Consider the following 20,000-nt stretch of genomic DNA (forward strand, 5'->3'; position numbering starts at 1 on the left):
TATAACTTACAGCCTTTATGCTTATTACCTGAACTAAAAAAAAAAAAAATTTAGGGAAACAAAACTACTTTCCTTCTTATTCGTTTGATATTCACTCTTTTCGTAATTTTTTGCGTATTTTTTGGCAACTATTGAACAAAAATCCTAGGCTAGTACTGTGTACCGGTTCTCAATTCACGACTAAGCTACCGTACATTTTGTAAATAATCATTTCTGCCTCTTAAACCACATCAGTTAATACATACGCAGACACCCACACACACAGACACACATTAGGTTAGGTAATCAAGGTTGTCCCTAACCGGTTTCAGTAACTTGTCCTATCCCACACAAAGCATAAGCTAGGATATCAAAATTCTAGCAACTGTAACAAGCAAACATATAAAAAGAGACATAGGCTAGGCAAACTTCATTTAGAAGTACAATATCCATAACCCTGACCAACAATAGAAAACCTAGGCTAAGAAACTCTATCTAAAATTATCTAGTAGGTTGCTTTCTTCTTTTTACTGATAATCAAAAAAATGCCTGGGCTTTGATACCATTTCCCAAATCACCGTTTGGCTTCATATACAGCGCATAATAATTTCAGCAGCATAAATTATAATACAGTACCGCAGTTAAGAGAGAGAGAGAGAGAGAGAGAGAGAGAGAGAGAGAGAGAGAGAGAGAGAGAGAGAGAGAGAGAGAGAGAGAGGGGGGGCCAGTTCTGGAAAGATAAGCAAGGTTATTTCTCATGTCTACGGGAAGTTTGCCTATCCCACAGCAGTGCCTATGCTTGGAAATCACAATTCGGGAAGCCAAGCAGGCAAAAATGAAAATGGTCATTGGCTAGGCTAACTTTAATCTATTGGCCTGACAAACAATAAAAGCCTTGCTAAGATTTGGTATCTGAAACAGCCTAGTAGGTTGCCTTATTTATTTGACTACTAAACAAAAAAACCCTAGGCCGCTAGTACTGAATACAGATTCTCAATTCAAGACACGACTAGACTACCGCATATTTTGTAAATAATCATTTCTGCAGCTTAAACCATATCAGCTGATACATCCAAGACAGACACACACACAGGTTAGGTTAGGTAATTAAGGTTGTCCCTAACCGGTTTCAGCAACTTGTCCTATCCCACAACAAAGCATAAGCTAGGATATCAAAATTCTGGCAACTGTAACAAGAACACACATGAAAAGAGACATAGGCTAGGCTAACTTCATTTAGAAGTACAATACCTATAACCCTGACCAACAATAAAAACCTAGGCTAAAATACTTCGTGCATATCAAAAATGACCTAGTAGGTTGCCTTCTTCTTTTCACTAATAAACAAAAAAATGCCTAAGCTTTGATACCCTTTCTCAAATCACCGTTGTGCTACATGGGCTATACTGCGCATAATAATTTCAGCATCATATATCATAGTAATCAAGAGAGAGAGAGAGAGAGAGAGAGAGAGAGAGAGAGAGAGAGAGAGAGAGAGAGAGAGTCTGGAATGACAGGCAAGGTTATTTCTCACGTCTTCGGGAAGTTGGCCTATCCCACTGCAGAGCCTATGCTCGGAAATCACAACTCAGGAAGCCAAGCAAGCAAACATAGGCTACGCTAACTTCAATCTATTGGCCTGATAAACAATAAAAGCCTTGTATACGATAAGGTATCTGAAACGCCTAGCAGGTTGCCTTATTTCTTTGACTACTAAAAAAAAAAAAAAAAGCCTAGCTTCTCTTACTGTTTCTCAAGTCACCACTAGGCTTCAGGATATTTAGTACATAGGCCTAGGTCTAATAATTTCAGCACACACATTATTTTAATCAATACTGAGAGAGAGAGAGAGAGAGAGAGAGAGAGAGAGAGAGAGAGAGAGAGAGAGAGAGAGAGAGAGAGAGAGTAGGAAAGGTGGGCAAGGACATTTATCATTATTTCAATAAGCTACCTATCTCACAACAAGGCCTAGACCCACAAGTCACAATTCTAGTAGCCCAGCCAGCAAGCATATGAAGAGAGACATAAGCTAGGCTAACATCATTCTATTGGGTAACCAACAATAAAGGTTTGGGCTAAGATCTTAAACACCCTAGTAAGGTGCTTATTTTCTTTGCTACTACAAAAAAAGGGGGGTAAAACTTTACTTCAGTTGAATGCAAAAATGGCTAGCTGGCACCTTTCGAAATGGCTGGCTGGAGTCTTTCGAAAAATTACCGCAAGTGATCCCTTCATAGCTTCACAAATAATTACCTAAAAATACAGAAGAGAAAAAATAAAAAATGCTTACTTGTGAAAACAAAACGAGTAGACTGCCTTTCACAGCGAATAAAAAATACCAGTAATTACTGACGGCTCAATTCTATGACACCAAGTATTATAATCAGCAGGCTACCTTTCATTGAAAATAATATGTATATTTCTTCCTTTTAAATTTCACACGTTGCTTTACAGGCCAAAATTAAAGACCAATGCTTAAATGCCGTAAGTGGCAGTTAACTCGACAGTCACATTCCCGTCACATTCACACACACACGAAACAAACTAATCAACTGATTCAGCTGTGTTCTGCTCTGGTCACCCAGATGGCAGCGGTTACAAGACAACAAACGTTCTTTAGTCTCTTCGGCGGGAAGTATGAAACGGTTTGGAATATAGTTGATAAAATTCTATCTTCGCAGCCAAATGAATCATTCTTTCATGTTGCAAATATGCAAATTATTCAGATGAAGAGTTAAAGGTGGCATTGATCACCACGGTTATTAGATTATACGTGATATACACTGGTGTTCAGACAGTTAAGTGTTTTCTTTAAAAAACTTCATTTATATTGGCTGAACTTCGCGTGTACCAAGAAGTGTCACTGTAACAGAGGGCTTTGAGCCTTCGTGATTAGGATGAAGACTGAAGCATTTAAATGCAGTATATAAATCAACGTATAGGAAAATACTGAATGAAGAGATGAAAGTCAACCTTTTGATAGACATTGTAATAATTCCTCAACTCTTAAGCTTTGTCAGTTTCAAAAGCTAACGTTAAATTATACAACCCTAGAATGAAGGTATCAGTTATTCTATATGTTCAAATAATTGCCTTATACTGCAAATGAATAAGTAAAAATGGTCAGTATAAATTTTTACTCTGGCAGATGATACTACTGTTCGTATATATCTTGCCCTAACCATAAGTGGCTCGACTATTTCGACTTTCGAATTAATTATCCAAAAGACGTAGTTTTTTAAGTGATGGCTTACCAAATGTCTTAGGCCCATATCTTCAGAAGGTTTATGAGGTATAATAACTGGAAGTAAACGAAACAATCAGACACGAGAAACCAGCTCCTAGAAACCCTCTCTCTCTCTCTCTCTCTCTCTCTCTCTCTCTCTCTCTCTCTCTCTCTCTATTGTATTGGAAGATATTTGCTGTCCCCGTAGTGTGGCAACTTGTCGCACTTGTTGACAATCACTTCAGGCGTTGATCAGGAGCCAATAAGAGCCACTCCGCGAGACGGTTCTTCTTAAGAGTTTTTTTCTTTTGTCACTTTCTGTTTTTATTATTATTATTATTATTATTATTATTATTATTATTATTATTATTATTATTATTATTATTATTGATGCTGTTGTTGTTTTCTGTTATCTTAATCTCGTAACTGTAAAAATTCCTGTTATCAGTAATACTACGGTTATTGTTTTGCTATACGGCGATAATAACCAAGATAGACTGAGAATTAATCATTATCGAAGCCCGTATTATCATTTATTATAATTATTATTATTATTATTATTATTATTATTATTATTATTATTATTATTATACCGACCTGGTTTCATCTTGCACACTTAACAAATACAATCGTTACACAATCATTTTCTCATTTTTACTATCCCCCCTCCTCTCTCTCTCTCTCTCTCTCTCTCTCTCTCTCTCTCTCTCTCTCTCTCTCTCTCTCTCTCTCTCTCTCTCTCTCTTTTTCCAGGGGTCGCAAAACTGCTGAGTAACTTATCACTGTTAAGGATCCTTTTATAATCTGACATTTCGACAAGATGTTCCTCCCTTGTTATTGTATCCTTAAGAAATAGATAATATTAAGGATATTCCTGCATTATCACTTTCATGGAATAATATAATATAATATAATATAATATAATATAATATAATATAATATAATATAATATGGGTTGAGAGGCATAAAAATAACCATAGATAAAGTAGTGTTTCAGAATTCTCGAAACAAAAGTTGGGTATGTCCAGCTTAGATACAAAAAAAAAAAAAAAATTATACCATTCCAATGATGCAAGAATATTTTTTGGCTTTGTATGTCAAAATATTATACAAATCCTTCTATTAGCAAAATTTGTTGTAAAAGTGATATTATTTTGACAGCAGTATTGTCTTATTTTTTTTTTTTTTTTGGGGTTCTCATAATGACTATTTATTCCTCATTCTGCTAAGATATAGGCCTACAATCTTTATATGTCATATCCTTGTCTTCATCTAAATTTATTTTCGCTTTTTTTCTAATTTATTCATGTCATTCCACTTATTTGTATATTTTCCGAGTTAGCAAACAGATAAAAAAATGCCCTTTTTTTCGATTATGATTATCACGGTAAGTGGAGAAAATTGTCCTGTCTTAACTTAGCGCGAAATTTTTATTTTTATTTACACTAGGTTGTGTTACTCTTTCTTGAATCATGATTCACTAATATTTTCCCATGAAAAGGTCGATAGTTTTTGTTTTACCTTTCTAACAGTGAAAGCTATTGGAAAGTCAGTTATGTTTAATGAAGCACTTATTTTCCTTTAATGATGTAAGATCTATTATGCAGACATTGCAAATGTCTAATTTCCGAGTAAACGTGGTTTTCAAAACTCTCATTACCATCAACAATGCGCCAATATCTGGTTGGTGGTTGATTTAAACGGCCTTATGCCAACACACGCACATAGCCACATAGCTTTTAACAGCGGCAAAAAAGAGAGTAAGAGGTCTAATGTGGACCTCATGACAGACTCAACAGAGACCTCAACATCTTCCCTGTGGTTTCCATCTCCGAATATCTCTTTCATCTCTGCGTATCTCTCTCATCTCCCTGTCGCCAACTCATTCATTTCCTTTCCTTCGCAACTCTTCCCTGGTCTTCTCCCCTTCCCTCCCCCTTCCTCCTCCTACCCAGAACATCCACCCCCTTGTATCATCCCCTTCTTGTTTCTCACTCATGTGGTAAGATGCTCATCTTCCCTAGTCCTCGCACTATCTTCCCCCTTCTTGTTATGACACTTCTGCCCCACCAGTTGACAAACGTGTGTGTGTGTAGGGGGCGGGTCATCACGGCCCCTGGGGAGACGAAACCGCCCTCCCCCAATCCCTCGTCCCCCGGGTGGCCAATCTATAGGAGAGGGACCCGAGATACCACCCTCTGAAGGGACAAGCCATCAAGGCGAGGAGAGAGAGAGGGGGAGGGGGATGCCTGTCCCTTCCAACGTTTGTCCAAACAAATGGCCACTGAACCCCTATCGATCGGCTACTGACAACTTGACTCGCGTGATTGTTTTCGAATATTTTTATATTCTCTCTCTCTCTCTCTCTCTCTCTCTCTCTCTCTCTCTCTCTCTTACACTGCCAGTTTATATATCAGCTTATACTATTCTTTAAAGTAATTAGTATTTGTAAATCTAAATGAATTGTTATTCCTATTATTAGAGTGATTAACAATAAGAAAAACAATTAACGTTTAAGCATCCTCTCGAAAAACAAGAGTGTTTTTTATTCAAACAATTACGAAGTTGACATCTCCCACTTCCTAAATCAAAAGGAATTTATATAGTTTATATACCTATTATACACACAGTCATATATATAAATATATATATATATATATATATATATATATATATATATATATATATATATATATATATGTGTGTGTGTGTGTGTGTGTGTGTGTGTGTGTGTATGTGTGTGTGTATGTGTGCGAGGTTGGGTTCCTATTTTCCCATTTATAACTTCATGAACGCTTGCCACATCTACCATAGCTTATTGCTATTTTTGCAATTTATATCTGTCCAAATGTTATCTTTGTTTATAAGTACCCATTCACCTTTAGAGAATCACCGAAATGAGTAATTTCCAGACAAGAACTACGTCTAAAAGCCAGTTCAAGAAACGCTTATTGTATGAGAAACACTACGAGTTTCCAACAACCGAGTAATTTCCCCTTCACCATTAGTTTAATGAAATATTGTTCTATTATTCCTTCAGTTTACTAAACATTTAATATAAATTATATTAACTTTAATTTATGTATTTTCACTGACTTTACATTGTTTGAATTTTCAAGCAGTGTTCTTATGATTTTGTCTTTCCGTGCATTTTCTCATTTTCTTAGTTTTCTTTTGTAATACAGTGCAGTATACGATATAGCATGGTGTCTTTGTTGAACTAAGAATATTTGTTCTATACTAATCCTATAAAATGGCCATTACCTGCATATTTAGTCCTTAACATCCAGGACATTTTACAGGAATAAGGAATGCACTTTTGAAAAAAATTATTAGTAATTTATATTTTGTCCTCAAACCTTATATAATTATGAAGAGTATCGTTGCTTGAAAATAAATAACAACTTTTGACGAACTCATCCCAAAAATTACTTTGTAAACTATGAACAAAGATGAATGATCCTAATTCCGGGTACACACGAAGTCCTAAAACGCCCTTCTTCTTCTTCTCTTCGACAGGCGGAGTTATCGGAGTCCCTCCAGCAGCTATCTGGGAGAGCCAAAGCCACCCACGCCCATATCACCAACCTCAAAACCTTTCAAGACAGAGTCAACGTAAGTATAATGACGCCCCTGACAGGTTTTGAGCTCTTGAGTCAACACGCGCGGCGCGGGAGTTTCCCCCTTAACTGTCATCATTAAAGAGGGACAGAGATAGACGTTGTTGCATCTCGGCATTTTAAGTACGTACTCCCGGTATGTCTTGGGTTCGCCAATGAGCAATAGTTTATGGATTTACGCATCCCTTGCTCGGTGGTAATTCACATAACGGAGTTAATGTGAAGGGGAACGTACGTTAGGGAGGTTGATGGGAAATCATAATTCAGGTCACATTATTACATTTGATGATGGTATATAGCTGGGATTACTTTGATGTCCCTGTGGGCAAGGTTTGAGCCGCTTTGCATTTGGCTAAGGGGATGAACAGTCTCCAGGGACTTGGGCTTCGTATGGTGCGGTAATATTCAAGCATTAAAGTGTTTCATAGTAATATTTCCTATGTGTAACAACATTTTCAGCCTTTTTTAATGACAAGCCTGATTCGTTAGCTTTATTTTATACTGTGTTCACATTAAAAAGCAAAAAAAAAAAGTTTTTTTCTGAAAATATCCCTCAAGGTAGGCAAGTGTTTAAACAAAGCACTGAATTCTGATATCTCCTGTTGCATGGTCATAACTTATAAGGAACAAGATTCTTCGTGGAAATGTAAAAGCACCATTCAGTCACATGACGAACCGGTTCTTGATAATGCATAATACTGAATTAATGTTATGGGTTACAAATCTAATAGGAGAGACTTTTGTATATAAGTCTTTAAAAGCTCTCCTAGAACCCCAGAAGATCAATTAGCCTAGTGCCATTAAAAATATTTAGTTTATTCGCCTGAAATTAGAAACGACGAAGTTTCATTAATTCAGCTCTTTTAACGTTCATAAGGAAGTCGGAATCTGACAGAAATTCTGAAAAAACTTCAATAATCTTATTTTTCAATATTCTTTTCAATATACCTTTTCATAGCCAGATTTAATATACTCCTGAGAACATGAGCTCCCGCAAGGGTTTGTAATATTCAGTTTTGAAATCATTTTTATTAAGTCTCTTGAAATTTTCTGTCAAAAATTTTCAATGAAATACATATAAATCTGTATATGAATAGATCTTACGTTTCATATGTGATCCCTTTGGCAACATAAACAGCTAACAATACGTGCTGTAATAGTCACAATACCTCCAGCCCTTTGTATCTGTTAACATTTTGGATTTGCTTTTCGCTGAAAACCTTGAAATCGAAAAGAAAATGAAAGACGAAATTCTTCATCGTGGGTGAAATTTGAACCCATGCTACTAGAAGACTGAGGTTATGCCTAGATCTTGTCATCACCAAGATCTTATATTATCATATGTCGATATCCCTATATAATGCAATATAATATGTTCGACTGACGATAAATATCTGCACCTGTTATCTCTGAAATCAATTTTGTTTTGCAAAAACTTGTGATGCTTACCGCCCACTATCCAATATATTTATCAACTATAAATATTTTGTGTCAACGTATAAAAATAAACGGCAAAAGATTTAACCTCAAAAATAACTCAAACGAGGCTCTACTGAAGTGCCACCTGAAACCTGCTGATTTTCTTTGGAAAAGTCGAAGAGACTTTTCACAGAAATCTGGTAACACTCGATCTGATTCCTGACGAATCTTTTACACATATTTCCGAATTCTAAAGAGACGTTGAAAAGACGATAGGTCATTACACGGCTCTAAAAACGTCTAGACTAATAAAAACCTCATTTAAAAGCCGTCCCAAGAACGAGGGAGGAAACTTCACCATTTTCTCTGTTGGAATTCAAGTGAGTGATAAGATTTTTCTGGCCGTATCTCCAGTCACCATGAAACTCAGAAAGGCATCTTAGCTAATGAAAAAATATCTATTTTCTGTGTATTTAATGCTAGTAAACACAGTATAATAACGAGAGAGCTCATTTTCGTGGTATTTTTCATTATACTATGCAAATGAGCTCTCGCATTATTATACTTTGTCTACAAGTATTAAATACATAGAAAATAGATTTCAGTGTTTTTACTACCACCATTTTCAGAAAAAATCTAGTATTGATTTTCACGTATGTCAGTCATGTTACTGTTTCATATTAATAAGTTATTCCTATTTATATTTAGTTTAATTTCATCACTGAAAGAGACACATTGTCATGAAAGAAATGACCGCCCTCTTTACCCAACCTTTAACAGTTTTACAATGATAATCACGGGTGCAAGTGAATCGTCTATTTCCCGATGTAAGTTCTAGATCCTTAGTTATTTTAGGAACACATGTTAAAACACACACACACACATATATATATATACATATATATACACATATATGTATACATATATATATATGTATATGTATATATATATATGTATATAATACATATATGTATATATATATGTATGTATATATATATACATATATATATATATATATATATATATATATATATATATATATATATAAACAAAAAGAATGCTGTTGCAAAACTTTACCCTTTCTTTCTTTAATCTACTTCTAAATCTTTTCTTCACACACATTTTACCAACTTTTAATTTTTTTTTTTTAGAGAGAGAGAGAGAGAGAGAGAGAGAGAGAGAGAGAGAGAGAGAGAGAGAGAGAGAACAAATCATCTTTACGTCTGAGAGCTTTTTGTATCATCTCCTGTACAGTACTTGAAGAACTTCATTGTTCATCACTCTCAGTTGTGGACCGTAATTGCAATGTGCCGCGAGAAAATGAAAAATAAATACTGTCTACACAGTACTTTAACCATTTTTGGACATGTATTATCTTAAGAGGTATTATTTCGTATGAAAAGGATTTTTTCAGCATAATGCAATATTGTCTGTTTCGTATCTCATTGTATTCTGTAATTTTAGGGTATTTCTGCCTTTTTCTGAAGACCTCTGTTTCTTACATGACCGAATAGCTTTTGCACATTTGTATGAAGAGTCCGGTTCATTATGTGAATGTAACTGTGTTTTCACATGTGTACGAAAAATTATTATCGTTGAAGGGGAATTATGAATACTCGATTCTCTCTTACCTTCATACACCTAAAAATAATGATTGAGAATTAAAGTTATAAACAGGAAAGTACTGTTGCTTAGATATAATGGCAAATCTCGCTTTAACAGATAGACTCACACAGTGAGCGGTTAACTTTAATGTGCATCAGAATTTTATTACTTGAACGATAACCCTCTCTGCATACGACCATATTACGGCGTATAAATCAATGTTGCAAGATAAAAGCTTTCAAAGCTTGATAATTTCGTTGTTAACTTTTAACTTTTACAAAGTGTAACTATAACTGATGACGGTAATGGTGCATCCGAGAGTCTACTGGAAGGGGTTTTCTCTCAGTTTCTTTGACATTTTAATTTGCTTGATTATCAAATTAGGTTCTCTCTCTCTCTCTCTCTCTCTCTCTCTCTCTCTCTCTCTCTCTCTCTCTCTCTCTCTCTCTCTCTCTAGCAAAAAACAAGAGTCGGAAGGTAGTCGGTTTATATTTTCTCTGAATATCTGTAAGATTTTATACTTTTCATCGGAAAATTCCAAAAACAAAATAAAAATAGTACGGTTGGCAGTTCATGAAAATAACTGAAAGATTGCTGATTATTATCAATTAAGACATGGGCTACTTCTCAAATAGCTTCAAAACAGAAAAGAGATTTATTTTAGTCATCTTCTCTAGACCAAATCGTGGAGATGCATTTTATTTTAACAACTTCCTTATCGTCTCAAATACAGTTTCTGAAACATTGCTCGTCTTTAAAAAATTGAAGGATTTTAACAACGAATTACTGACTTCTTATTCCCTACTCTATGCATTCCGTACACTATGCCACATTCTCTGTACCGGAAGTGAAATGTAGGTAATTCAGGCAGAAGTCTTTATTTCACCACATCTTTAGGTCGATCGGCGAACCCTTGAAAATCTTTTCAACACAGGCTTTTGCATTTGAATTGCGCCAGACCTCCCGGCGAAAGACACCATCAAGATTATTTTCAGGATGACAAAAGTCAATAAGTGTGTTTGGAATTTTAATCATTATTTTTTCAAAATAAAGTGATATCCATTTGGATAATAGCATACCTCTCTGTGAACGCCACGATGATGATAATTTTCAAGGTACAATTCAGGTTATTATAATTCTCATTATGACTGACATTTACAGCAGAATCACATTTCCATTTTCGTCTTAAAAATTCCAAATCATTCTTGGTAACGGCAAATCATCGCCTATTCAATTGCTGACACATTATTCATCTGAGATTCATTTCTCTCATAAGCTCAACAACAAATGACGCCCATGGGAAGAGGTGCTTGCTTAAATAATCCTTCTAAAAATTTTGGACACCTATAGCGGGCCCACCCTGGCCCTTGGAGACATGATTTCTAAAAACACGAATCTATTAAAGAATGGAGATGATTGGACATTGATCTGATAAAGGCATTGTGCTTGTTTCTTAGGAAAAAAATTGCAAGAATTTTCCTCGCGTAATTTTACATGAGGCTTTGGAACTACAATGTCGCCCAATTTTACCCCTCAGACCCACAGTTCGAGTAAACTCAAACCCACATAAAAAGGGAATGCCTTCACTTAAGCTTTCATTTCTATGCCAGCAGTTCTATATACGAAGATTTTTAAATTACCTTTCCATCTTTTCACTATTCTTTATTACCTCCCCTTGGAATGGGCAAGGGCAAACTCAGCTGAATAAACTTAAATCCGGTCTATACAAAAATGTCATTTGAAAAGTGGTTGAAACCAATCTGATAGTTCCAAAGGAGACGAAAATGTGAAAGGATTACGTCATACATACAGTGCGTGCGTATAGACAGACGTCAGACTAACTTCGATCAAAAGAGCTTTCCAGCTTTCAACTCAAGGGAGCTAAAAACGGATACCTGCTTTGAAGAGAGGGGTAAAGTAAGGTTAGGAAGAAGTTTCTGAGATATATATATATATATATATAGATATATATATATATATATATATATATATATATATATATATATATATATATATATATATATATATATATATATATATATATATATAGATAGATAGATAGATATATAGAAAACGACTGAGGAAAATCAGATTTCAGTGTTTTTACTACCACCACTTTCAGAAAAAAATCTAGTATTGATTTTCACGTATGTCAGTCATGTTACTGTTTCATATAATAGTTATTCCTATTTATATTTAGTCATATATATATATATATATATATATATATATAAATATATATATATATATATAGATAGATATATATATAGATAGATAGATAGATATATAGAAAACGACTGAGGAAAACCTTTGGCTGATCCAACGAGAGAGAGAGAGAGAGAGAGAGAGAGAGAGAGAGAGAGAGAGAGAGAGAGAGAGAGAGAGATAGGGTATTCGAGAAATATCCTAATACCCTTACACATTAACTGCATTGTTTTCTTCTTCCCTGAAGGCCCATTGTGATACTTTGGCCGCGGAAGTGGAGAGACAGTGCGCGGAGCTCCTGGAGGCTGTACATACTGCCCGTACGAGACTTCTGGCTCAACTGGCAGCTGAGAGAGAAGCCACAACCAAGATCTACAGGTAAGTGACGCCTTGCAAAGTAACAGTTCCCTGTATTGTAGGAAGAGTTTATTGTTGTGTTCAAGATAAGTTATAAGGAATATTATTGGTTTTAGTTTTGCAGGAAAAAGATTAAAGATAATTAATTTCTTGATAAGAAGCGATGTGATGGGACATAAAGTAGGAGTAATTCCAAAACCAAGTTCATTTGATTATTAGACATTTCCGAAATAATTCAACATTCCTGAAGTATTTTTTACGTGAATATGAAGAGATTTGTAATTTCGCGTGGAACTTTGTATTTATTTTGTACTTGATTTTGCATATCAACATATCATTTATAGAAACAACCTTGTTTTTATCGAATTTTTGAAAGGTTTTGCCAAATGCCGAAAGTCAAGCTATCGCCACCTAAGAAAATTCGCTTTTCCATTGGTTTGTTGGCTTGGATTTTATCTAAAAATAAATCTACAACATGGAGGAGAGAAATATAAATTCATCCAATTCTTGGGCTTTTTTGAATCATTATAAAATTATTTTAGGAATCTTTTCTCCATAAAGTGAACAATTTTCAATTGAATCGACTAACAATTCTCACAGCAACAATTCTGTTTGATGGTAACGCTCATGAATGTTTATGGTTTTAGTTTTTGTAAGAGTTAAGCTGCTTAAGTTTAGGGGCGTGAAACCTGTTTTAAGCAAGACTTATACACGATTCATACAATTAAAGTCTCAGCAAAAGGTTCCGAAAAAATGGAGAATATTCATTAGTAACCTTTCTTCTGTTATTTTTCATCTTTTATATTTATTTGAAATGACCGGTTAAAAGGCAAGTAAGATATTAAATTCACGCTATTTTACTGCGTTCCTGCTTATGAAATATTTAAAAAAAGCTGTGAAATGTTCAGAATTTCCGAACATTTCTTTTTATTCCCTTTTTACCTATAAAATTAAGTGGCCTATTGACTACTCTAGGCGTCAGTTGCTTAATGAAATTTCCATTTAAATGTCAGAAGAGTTGTCTGTCTTCCTTGTGTGCTTTTTTTTCGTTAAAGTTTTTAATTGTCATGTGTTTCCGTTTCTCTCAGTTCGTTCACCTTTCTTTTCGTTTTATGCGGGGGTTTTTATTTATACTTCTATGCACAGGTAAATGTGTTTTTTTATATACATTATATGTATAAGAAGTTTTAATTAGTACTTTTCTGTGCTGTATTATCCCAGCCCTTACCTCCCTTCCTCTGTTTCGTATATATATATATATATATATATATATATATATATATATATATATATATATATATATATATATATATATATATATAATTATATATATAATATACATATATACATACATATATATGTATACATATAAATAAAGATAAAATCCCACGAAGAAATGAAACACTGGAGTGCTGTGAGACCTTTCGACACTAGTCCTTTACTTAGCAGATCTGCTAAGTAAAGGACTAGTGTCGAAAGGTCTCTGCAGCACTCCAGTGTTTCCGTTTCTTCGTGGATTTTATCTTTATTTATATATTCATCACGTTCCATATTTTCGTGGTTCAGTTATACACACACACACACACATATATATATATATATATATATATATATATATATATATATATATATATATATATATATATATATATATATATATATATATATATATATATATATATCTTAGAAGCGTGCTCTTTCCTATACAAGACCTTTTCTTCTCCTTCAACCTAAAATTATTTTTTGTATACCATTTTATTGTCTTCACCCGCCTCACGCTGAACACCCTAACTCCTCCCGTTCGACCACGCCCCCTATTCTTCTGACACGTTCCCTAACCCTCCCTCTCTCTCTCTCTTCCTGTAGGGACCAAGCCTCGGGATGCACGCGACGCCTTCACCAGACCACCGCCCTCGTCCAGTTCTGCATTGAAGCCATTAAGGAGCCGGATCCAGCAGCGTTCATGCAGGTAAACTACGGAGATAAGAGAAGACTTACTGGAGGGGCGAGAAGGAGTGGATAGTGTGGTAAAAGGATTAGGAGGAGGAGGAGGAGAGAGGAAGAGAGAGACTCGAAGAAAAAAGGAAGGGAGGATGTAAAAGGGGGTTGAGAAGAACTGGGGGAATGGGCAGGATGATGAAGGACTGAATAAGAGGAGGGTGGGGGTAAGAGGAGGAGAAGAAGAAGAAGAAGAAGAAGAAGAAGAAGAAGAGAGAGAGAGAGAGAGAGAGAGAGAGAGAGAGAGAGAGAGAGAGAGAGAGAGAGAGAGAACTAGAAGAAGAAAGGAAGGGAGGATGTAAATGGGGTTGAGAAGAACTGGGGGAATGGGCAGGATGATGAAGGACTGAATAAGAGGAGGAGAGAGAGAGAGAGAGAGAGAGAGAGAGAGAGAGAGAGGTACTCGAAGAAAAAAGGAGGGAGGGATAGAAAGGGGGGTGAGAATAACTGGGAAATGGGCAGGGTAATGGAGGATTGAATAAGAGGAGGGTGGGAAAAGGCATGAAGAGGGTATGAAGGATCCAGACCCATGAGCATTCATGAAGGTCAAAACGGAGACAGTTGAAGATTTTCTGGGCGAAGAGGAGGAATAGGAAGTTGAAGCGGAGAGGGGAGAGAAAGAGAAATTGAATAAACGAGCAAAGGAAGTGAAGGACTGAAGGAGAAAACGGGGATTAGGGCAGGATGATCGAATACTGAAAAAGAAAATTGAATAAAAACGGATGCATCAACCTTCAGGTAGGTTAAAGGGAGATGAAGGAGGATAAAGGGAGAGGAGCAAGAAAAGATGAGGCGAGAAGAAAGAGGAGATAAAATACAAAAAAGGGACAGGAATGGAGATAGAAGGAGGGAGATGGGCAGATGTAAGACAATTGTTTCCAAAAGTGGGGAAGGGTGAGGTCACAGAAATGATTAAGACAAAAGATGAGGAAGTTAGAGGAGAAAGAAAGGTGAATGAACTAGAGGGCGGGAGAGAGGAGCGAGGAGAAGAGAGGTTAAGGGTGGGAGAACAGGGGAAGAGGAAATACGACAAATGGAAGGTCAAAGAAAAAAGAGGGTGGAGGAAGAGGAGGAGGAAGAGGAGGTTAACGTGATAATTAGGAGGAATACGGCTAAGAATAAGAAAGGAAAAAAAATAGAGATTAAAGAAGAAAAGATTATGGAATACGATAAAATGAGCCATATAAACGGTGGAAAGGGAAGAGTAAGTTGGGAATGAAGCAGGAAAAAAAAAAAAAGTCACGTGAGATACTCAATACAAATTGACGCGACAGACCCTATTGACTAACGAAAGATTGGTATCGGTCACTCTTGACATTCAACGATATCCATTTTATCTTCACAATCATTTGAGAATCTATTACCGTAATAACTAGTGAATGTTCTAGTCGCTTACAGTTGCTGGTTCTAATCTGGCACTCGAACCAACTTGCTTTTTGGCGCTGGGTGTATAAAACTAATAATTTCTATCTAGTTTTAAACAGAATATCATATTGAAATTGTTGTAGAAAAAAAATAAGGAATGTCGTATTTTTAACATCAAATAAGGAATAGCGTATTTTGAACATCAAATAAGGAATAACGTATTTTGAACATCAAATAAGGAATAGCGTATTTTGAACATCAAATAAGGAATGTCGTATTTTAAACATCAAATAAGGAATATCGTATTGCTAATACAATCAAGCATACATACCCGAAAACGACCTCAGTATCTTAGTGAAGCCTATTTAAGTATCAGTGAGAAATAAGCCGGTTACAACCGTTCATTAATAAGATATTGAGAGAGTGGATTGAAATGCATGGCAAGAGTGCAAAGCTGAGTAAAAAAAGGACCTTGACGGGGAGGAAGCTCGCAGTGCATGCAAAACAGAATTTTACGGACCATTTTACGCAGGGAAACGACATGTCGCAGAGGATTCGGTGGGAGCGTGTGAAACAGCGATGCCATTTTAGATGTTATGCAGTTTTTCCTTCACTTTACTTGTGAAATAATACCTCGAATTGTTCTATTGCCCTCCCCCTAATTTTTTTTCCTTCTTGCAAAAAAAAAAAAAAACAAGAGAAAAGGGCATCTACAAATGAGCGTGGTTGAAGTTGCTATTCACAGACCTGCCTTTAGGCTCAGATCGGTGTATACGATATATGGCAACATAAGTTTGTTTTAAATTATGCTGAAGAACAACACGAAAAAATATCTGCCGCTAGTTTTATCAGATATCCCATGCTTATCAAATATACGTTCAGGAAATTACGTATATTTCACAAGTGAGACACGTCATTTCACAATTTAAAAAAGAAAAGAAATAAATGAATATTGGTGTCCTGCCAGTCTGTACGTGCGCCTTTTCTTGAAATTTTCGCGTTTATCTGAACGAATACAACGAAAACGAAATACGAAATACTAAATGCGTGTACGAGTATGCAAAAATGCGCTCGTGTGGATGGGCATTTATTTGCACATCCGAATTTCAACTTGTTCTCGAAGAGAGAGAGAGAGAGAGAGAGAGAGAGAGAGAGAGAGAGAGAGAGAGAGCACGCATTACTGGCCATGCAGTTGTCTTTGTGAATGGCATGACTTCGAATGTTTGGAATAGTTTTGTTTGTCACTTGCTGTCAGCGCTTGTCGAAGTTAGGACTTGTGAGTAGACAGATTGTTGATGCGTTTGACTGCATCCATACTACATTTCCTTGCGTTTTTCATGTTGTCTGAGCTTGTATGATGGTGTAGGTATGTATGCCTGGTAAAAAAAAGAAAGAGAGAGAGAAAGAGAGAAAGAGAGACAAGGGGAGAAGAAGAGAAAGAAAGAAATTATGTATATTTTCTTTAGTTCAAAGAAAAAACCACTTCCCTTACTCTTATTGTGCATTGGAGTGACAGCATGGAATTTAAGTTCAAAGTGCTTTAGCTTTTTATACGAGATATATAATCTATACTCAGCTGTCCATTAGGAAATAAATCTAAATTTAAGATGGAGATGAATCTTACATAATGGGCAGAATACTGAATACGAAAAATCCTAATACCGCAAAGCTCCAAAAATGCAAGATTCCTTGAATATTCAGTAGTCCAGTCTTTTATTCCAGGTAGGAAATCCTTAGAGTAACAAAGGTGTTTAAAGCTTCCTTTCCAAACTTTTTTTTTATGGTAAACTAAACGACAAAAAGGGAGAAGAGGATCATAAAACCAGGTATGCAAGTGGTAGATCATGAAAGAATATCAAAGATGTGAATGAAATACATAATGAGGAGGACGAATCTAATAGTAGCTCATTACCATATATAGCATTATTTACTTTTTGAGTGAAAATAGATTTCATAGACATGCAATGACTATTGCAAAATTTTGGAACTTAAATTACTGTTAACATTTTAATGGCTATGGAAAATAAATAAAGAGCACTTACTGTTTCTGAATTTACAGTGATAATTTACTGTGTTTTATAGATAATGAAACCTGAAACCATTTTTAATTATAATGGTATACATGAAAACGTCGCACGCAGTTGTTTAAATCCAAAAATGAAAAGTTCTTCCCTGACAATTTTTTATGATTTGAAATAATTTTCCTTACTTACTCTGATGTATTTACTGTTTCGCAATAAAATGATCATGAGTGACCTTGTTTGGGGAAGCATTTAAAATAAGTGTTTTTACATATTCAATGTTCATTTGTCTCGAAAACCTCACATTTTAAGATATGCATTAACGTAGTGTCCTTTACTGTCGTTTGTAGACACCTATGAATATTCCCCCATTTTAAGCTTCCTCAGTTCTCAAACGACATTGGGCCTTCAAACAAGTGAGACTGTATTTTCACGGTTGTACGCGTCTATACAAGTGTGTGCCTGTGAGCTTGTTTATTTCAGTGTGAATTTGTGTATATAAATATCAATGCTTAACGTACAATTTTTTTTGTACAAATTCATCGTTTCATATGCTCTTGTACAGTACATCGTCATACGCTTAAGAGAACTTGTGTGTGTGTGTGTGTGCTTTTGTTTGAGTCAATATACGAGTATCTAAGGTCCTGTATAAATTCATTTACTATTGTGCTCCATTCTAGCCTCTTGACTTCTGATGTATGGATTTTCATTTTCTCTGCTTTCAGCCCTGAAGATGAGATTTGTATCTCGAAACGTTGGTGATGGAAGTAAATAAATTTATAACTGGTAATGCTGACGTTTCTGGTGGCCGTACTGTTCCTATTAAATTTATTTTCATCTGTAGATGATATTGTCTATCCTCATTCTATAAGAGAACGTGTCTGAGGCCTGTGCGTGTGCGCATGTATGCCCGTGTGCGTGTATTGTCTCGCGGCCAAACTTCTCTATTTCGTAATAATGGTAGGAATGAGAAGATATCGAGCAAGGATTAAGGGCGCTGAAGAGCTCGTTGCGTGAGACGGGAAGAAAGACGGAAGGAAACACATGGCTGGGTGTTGTGTGGCCAGAACTCCCAGCCGCTGACGTCAAGAAGAACTACGCCATCATTTCCAAAGACCAGCACGCGAGACTATAAAAGATCTTTACTCCCTCCCGCTACACAGGGAAGGAGGTATTACGCCCGTTGCATGCAGCTGAGTATGTTTGTTTGCTTGGTATAAAAGGATTATTGCGTGTACTGTCTTTGAGGGATGGGTAAAAAGTCTGTTGCTTGATCGTGAGTTCACAGATTGTTCTTAGACATAATTTTTGTGGGACAAAATTATAGACTGTATATGTGTGCTTTGTTTCCATAATTTTGCGCTTATCTTTTCCGATTGGTAGTGCGGTTCTTGTCGTCGTATTTCAACGAGTCAAAATGCAATTAAAGAAAATGTTTCCATTTGCATTTTCAAGTTATATAACCCACTTTCGAGTTTCTCTTTATCCGTTAAGTTTTCTTATTCACTTTGTAAGTTGCATCATCCGCTTCTAAGTTCCTTTATCCCCCCCTGAAGCTTCATGGTACTCGGCGTCATCTCATTACAAAAACTTTCTGTCTAATTGAGTATGAATCAAAGACGCCTAACTTTCCTCTGTCGCCACTCATTAGACGGTGAATTCTGGGGGAAGTTCTGGGTACGTTGACATCGATCTGGCTAGCATCGTTAAAGCTGATTGTGAACGGCTTAAGGTTATAATAGAACGCGCCGTTGAAGCGTAGCGTTTGTATCATATTATATTAGACGGCTCGCAGAATTTTAGTCATGTTTGGTTTTCGAATAGTTAAAATGATTACGTAACTGAATAATTGATTAGATACGTTGAATATTGATGGTGTTTGTTCCTAGATAACAAGGGAAAGCTGTAGGGAATACAGGGAGATTATTGCCATTTTCTCGATTCTTAATTTGAAGCGCTATGTATCATAGCCAATAAAGTGCAAGTTATTATTTTTAAAAAGTTATAAAATAATGGAAAAACATTTAAAACTTAGGAGTTTCTTTGAAGAAGAATGGCCAGATCCTGACGTAGGTTAGCGATATAAGTAGCATAATCGAAAGCAAACATTCAAATGAAAATTGAAAGGTAAACAGTGACAAATTAAAAAAAAATCTATAGATGGAAAAATTCGAGATTAAGGAATAACAAATAATTAACCACAAA

The 20,000-nt window shown here is 35.8% G+C and overlaps 1 protein-coding gene and 1 long non-coding RNA gene across 4 annotated transcripts in view; one reads left to right on the forward strand and one right to left on the reverse strand.

The window, feature by feature from the left end:
• The window catches only part of LOC136839605 (uncharacterized), a 512,627-nt gene that overhangs the window by 368,280 nt on the left and 124,347 nt on the right, over positions 1–20,000 (reverse strand). The window contains exon 1 of one of the 2 annotated variants that reach the window (XR_010853394.1): positions 2,270–2,588. The exons of the other annotated variant lie outside the window; for it this stretch is intronic. This is a non-coding gene — a long non-coding RNA (uncharacterized lncRNA). Of the gene's footprint in view, positions 1–2,269; positions 2,589–20,000 lie in introns of those variants that run through there. 2 annotated transcript variants of the gene reach the window in all.
• Positions 1–20,000, forward strand: part of LOC136839603 (E3 ubiquitin-protein ligase TRIM9-like) — a 222,102-nt gene that overhangs the window by 191,455 nt on the left and 10,647 nt on the right. For both annotated transcript variants that reach the window (XM_067105882.1, XM_067105883.1), the window contains exons 2-4: positions 6,725–6,820; positions 12,302–12,432; positions 14,278–14,380. In XM_067105882.1, the coding sequence (XP_066961983.1) occupies positions 6,725–6,820; positions 12,302–12,432; positions 14,278–14,380 (330 nt within the window). The remainder of the gene's footprint in view (positions 1–6,724; positions 6,821–12,301; positions 12,433–14,277; positions 14,381–20,000) is intronic.

This window comes from Macrobrachium rosenbergii, chromosome 6 (genome assembly GCF_040412425.1).
Source record: "Macrobrachium rosenbergii isolate ZJJX-2024 chromosome 6, ASM4041242v1, whole genome shotgun sequence".
Classification (NCBI taxonomy): domain Eukaryota; kingdom Metazoa; phylum Arthropoda; class Malacostraca; order Decapoda; family Palaemonidae; genus Macrobrachium; species Macrobrachium rosenbergii.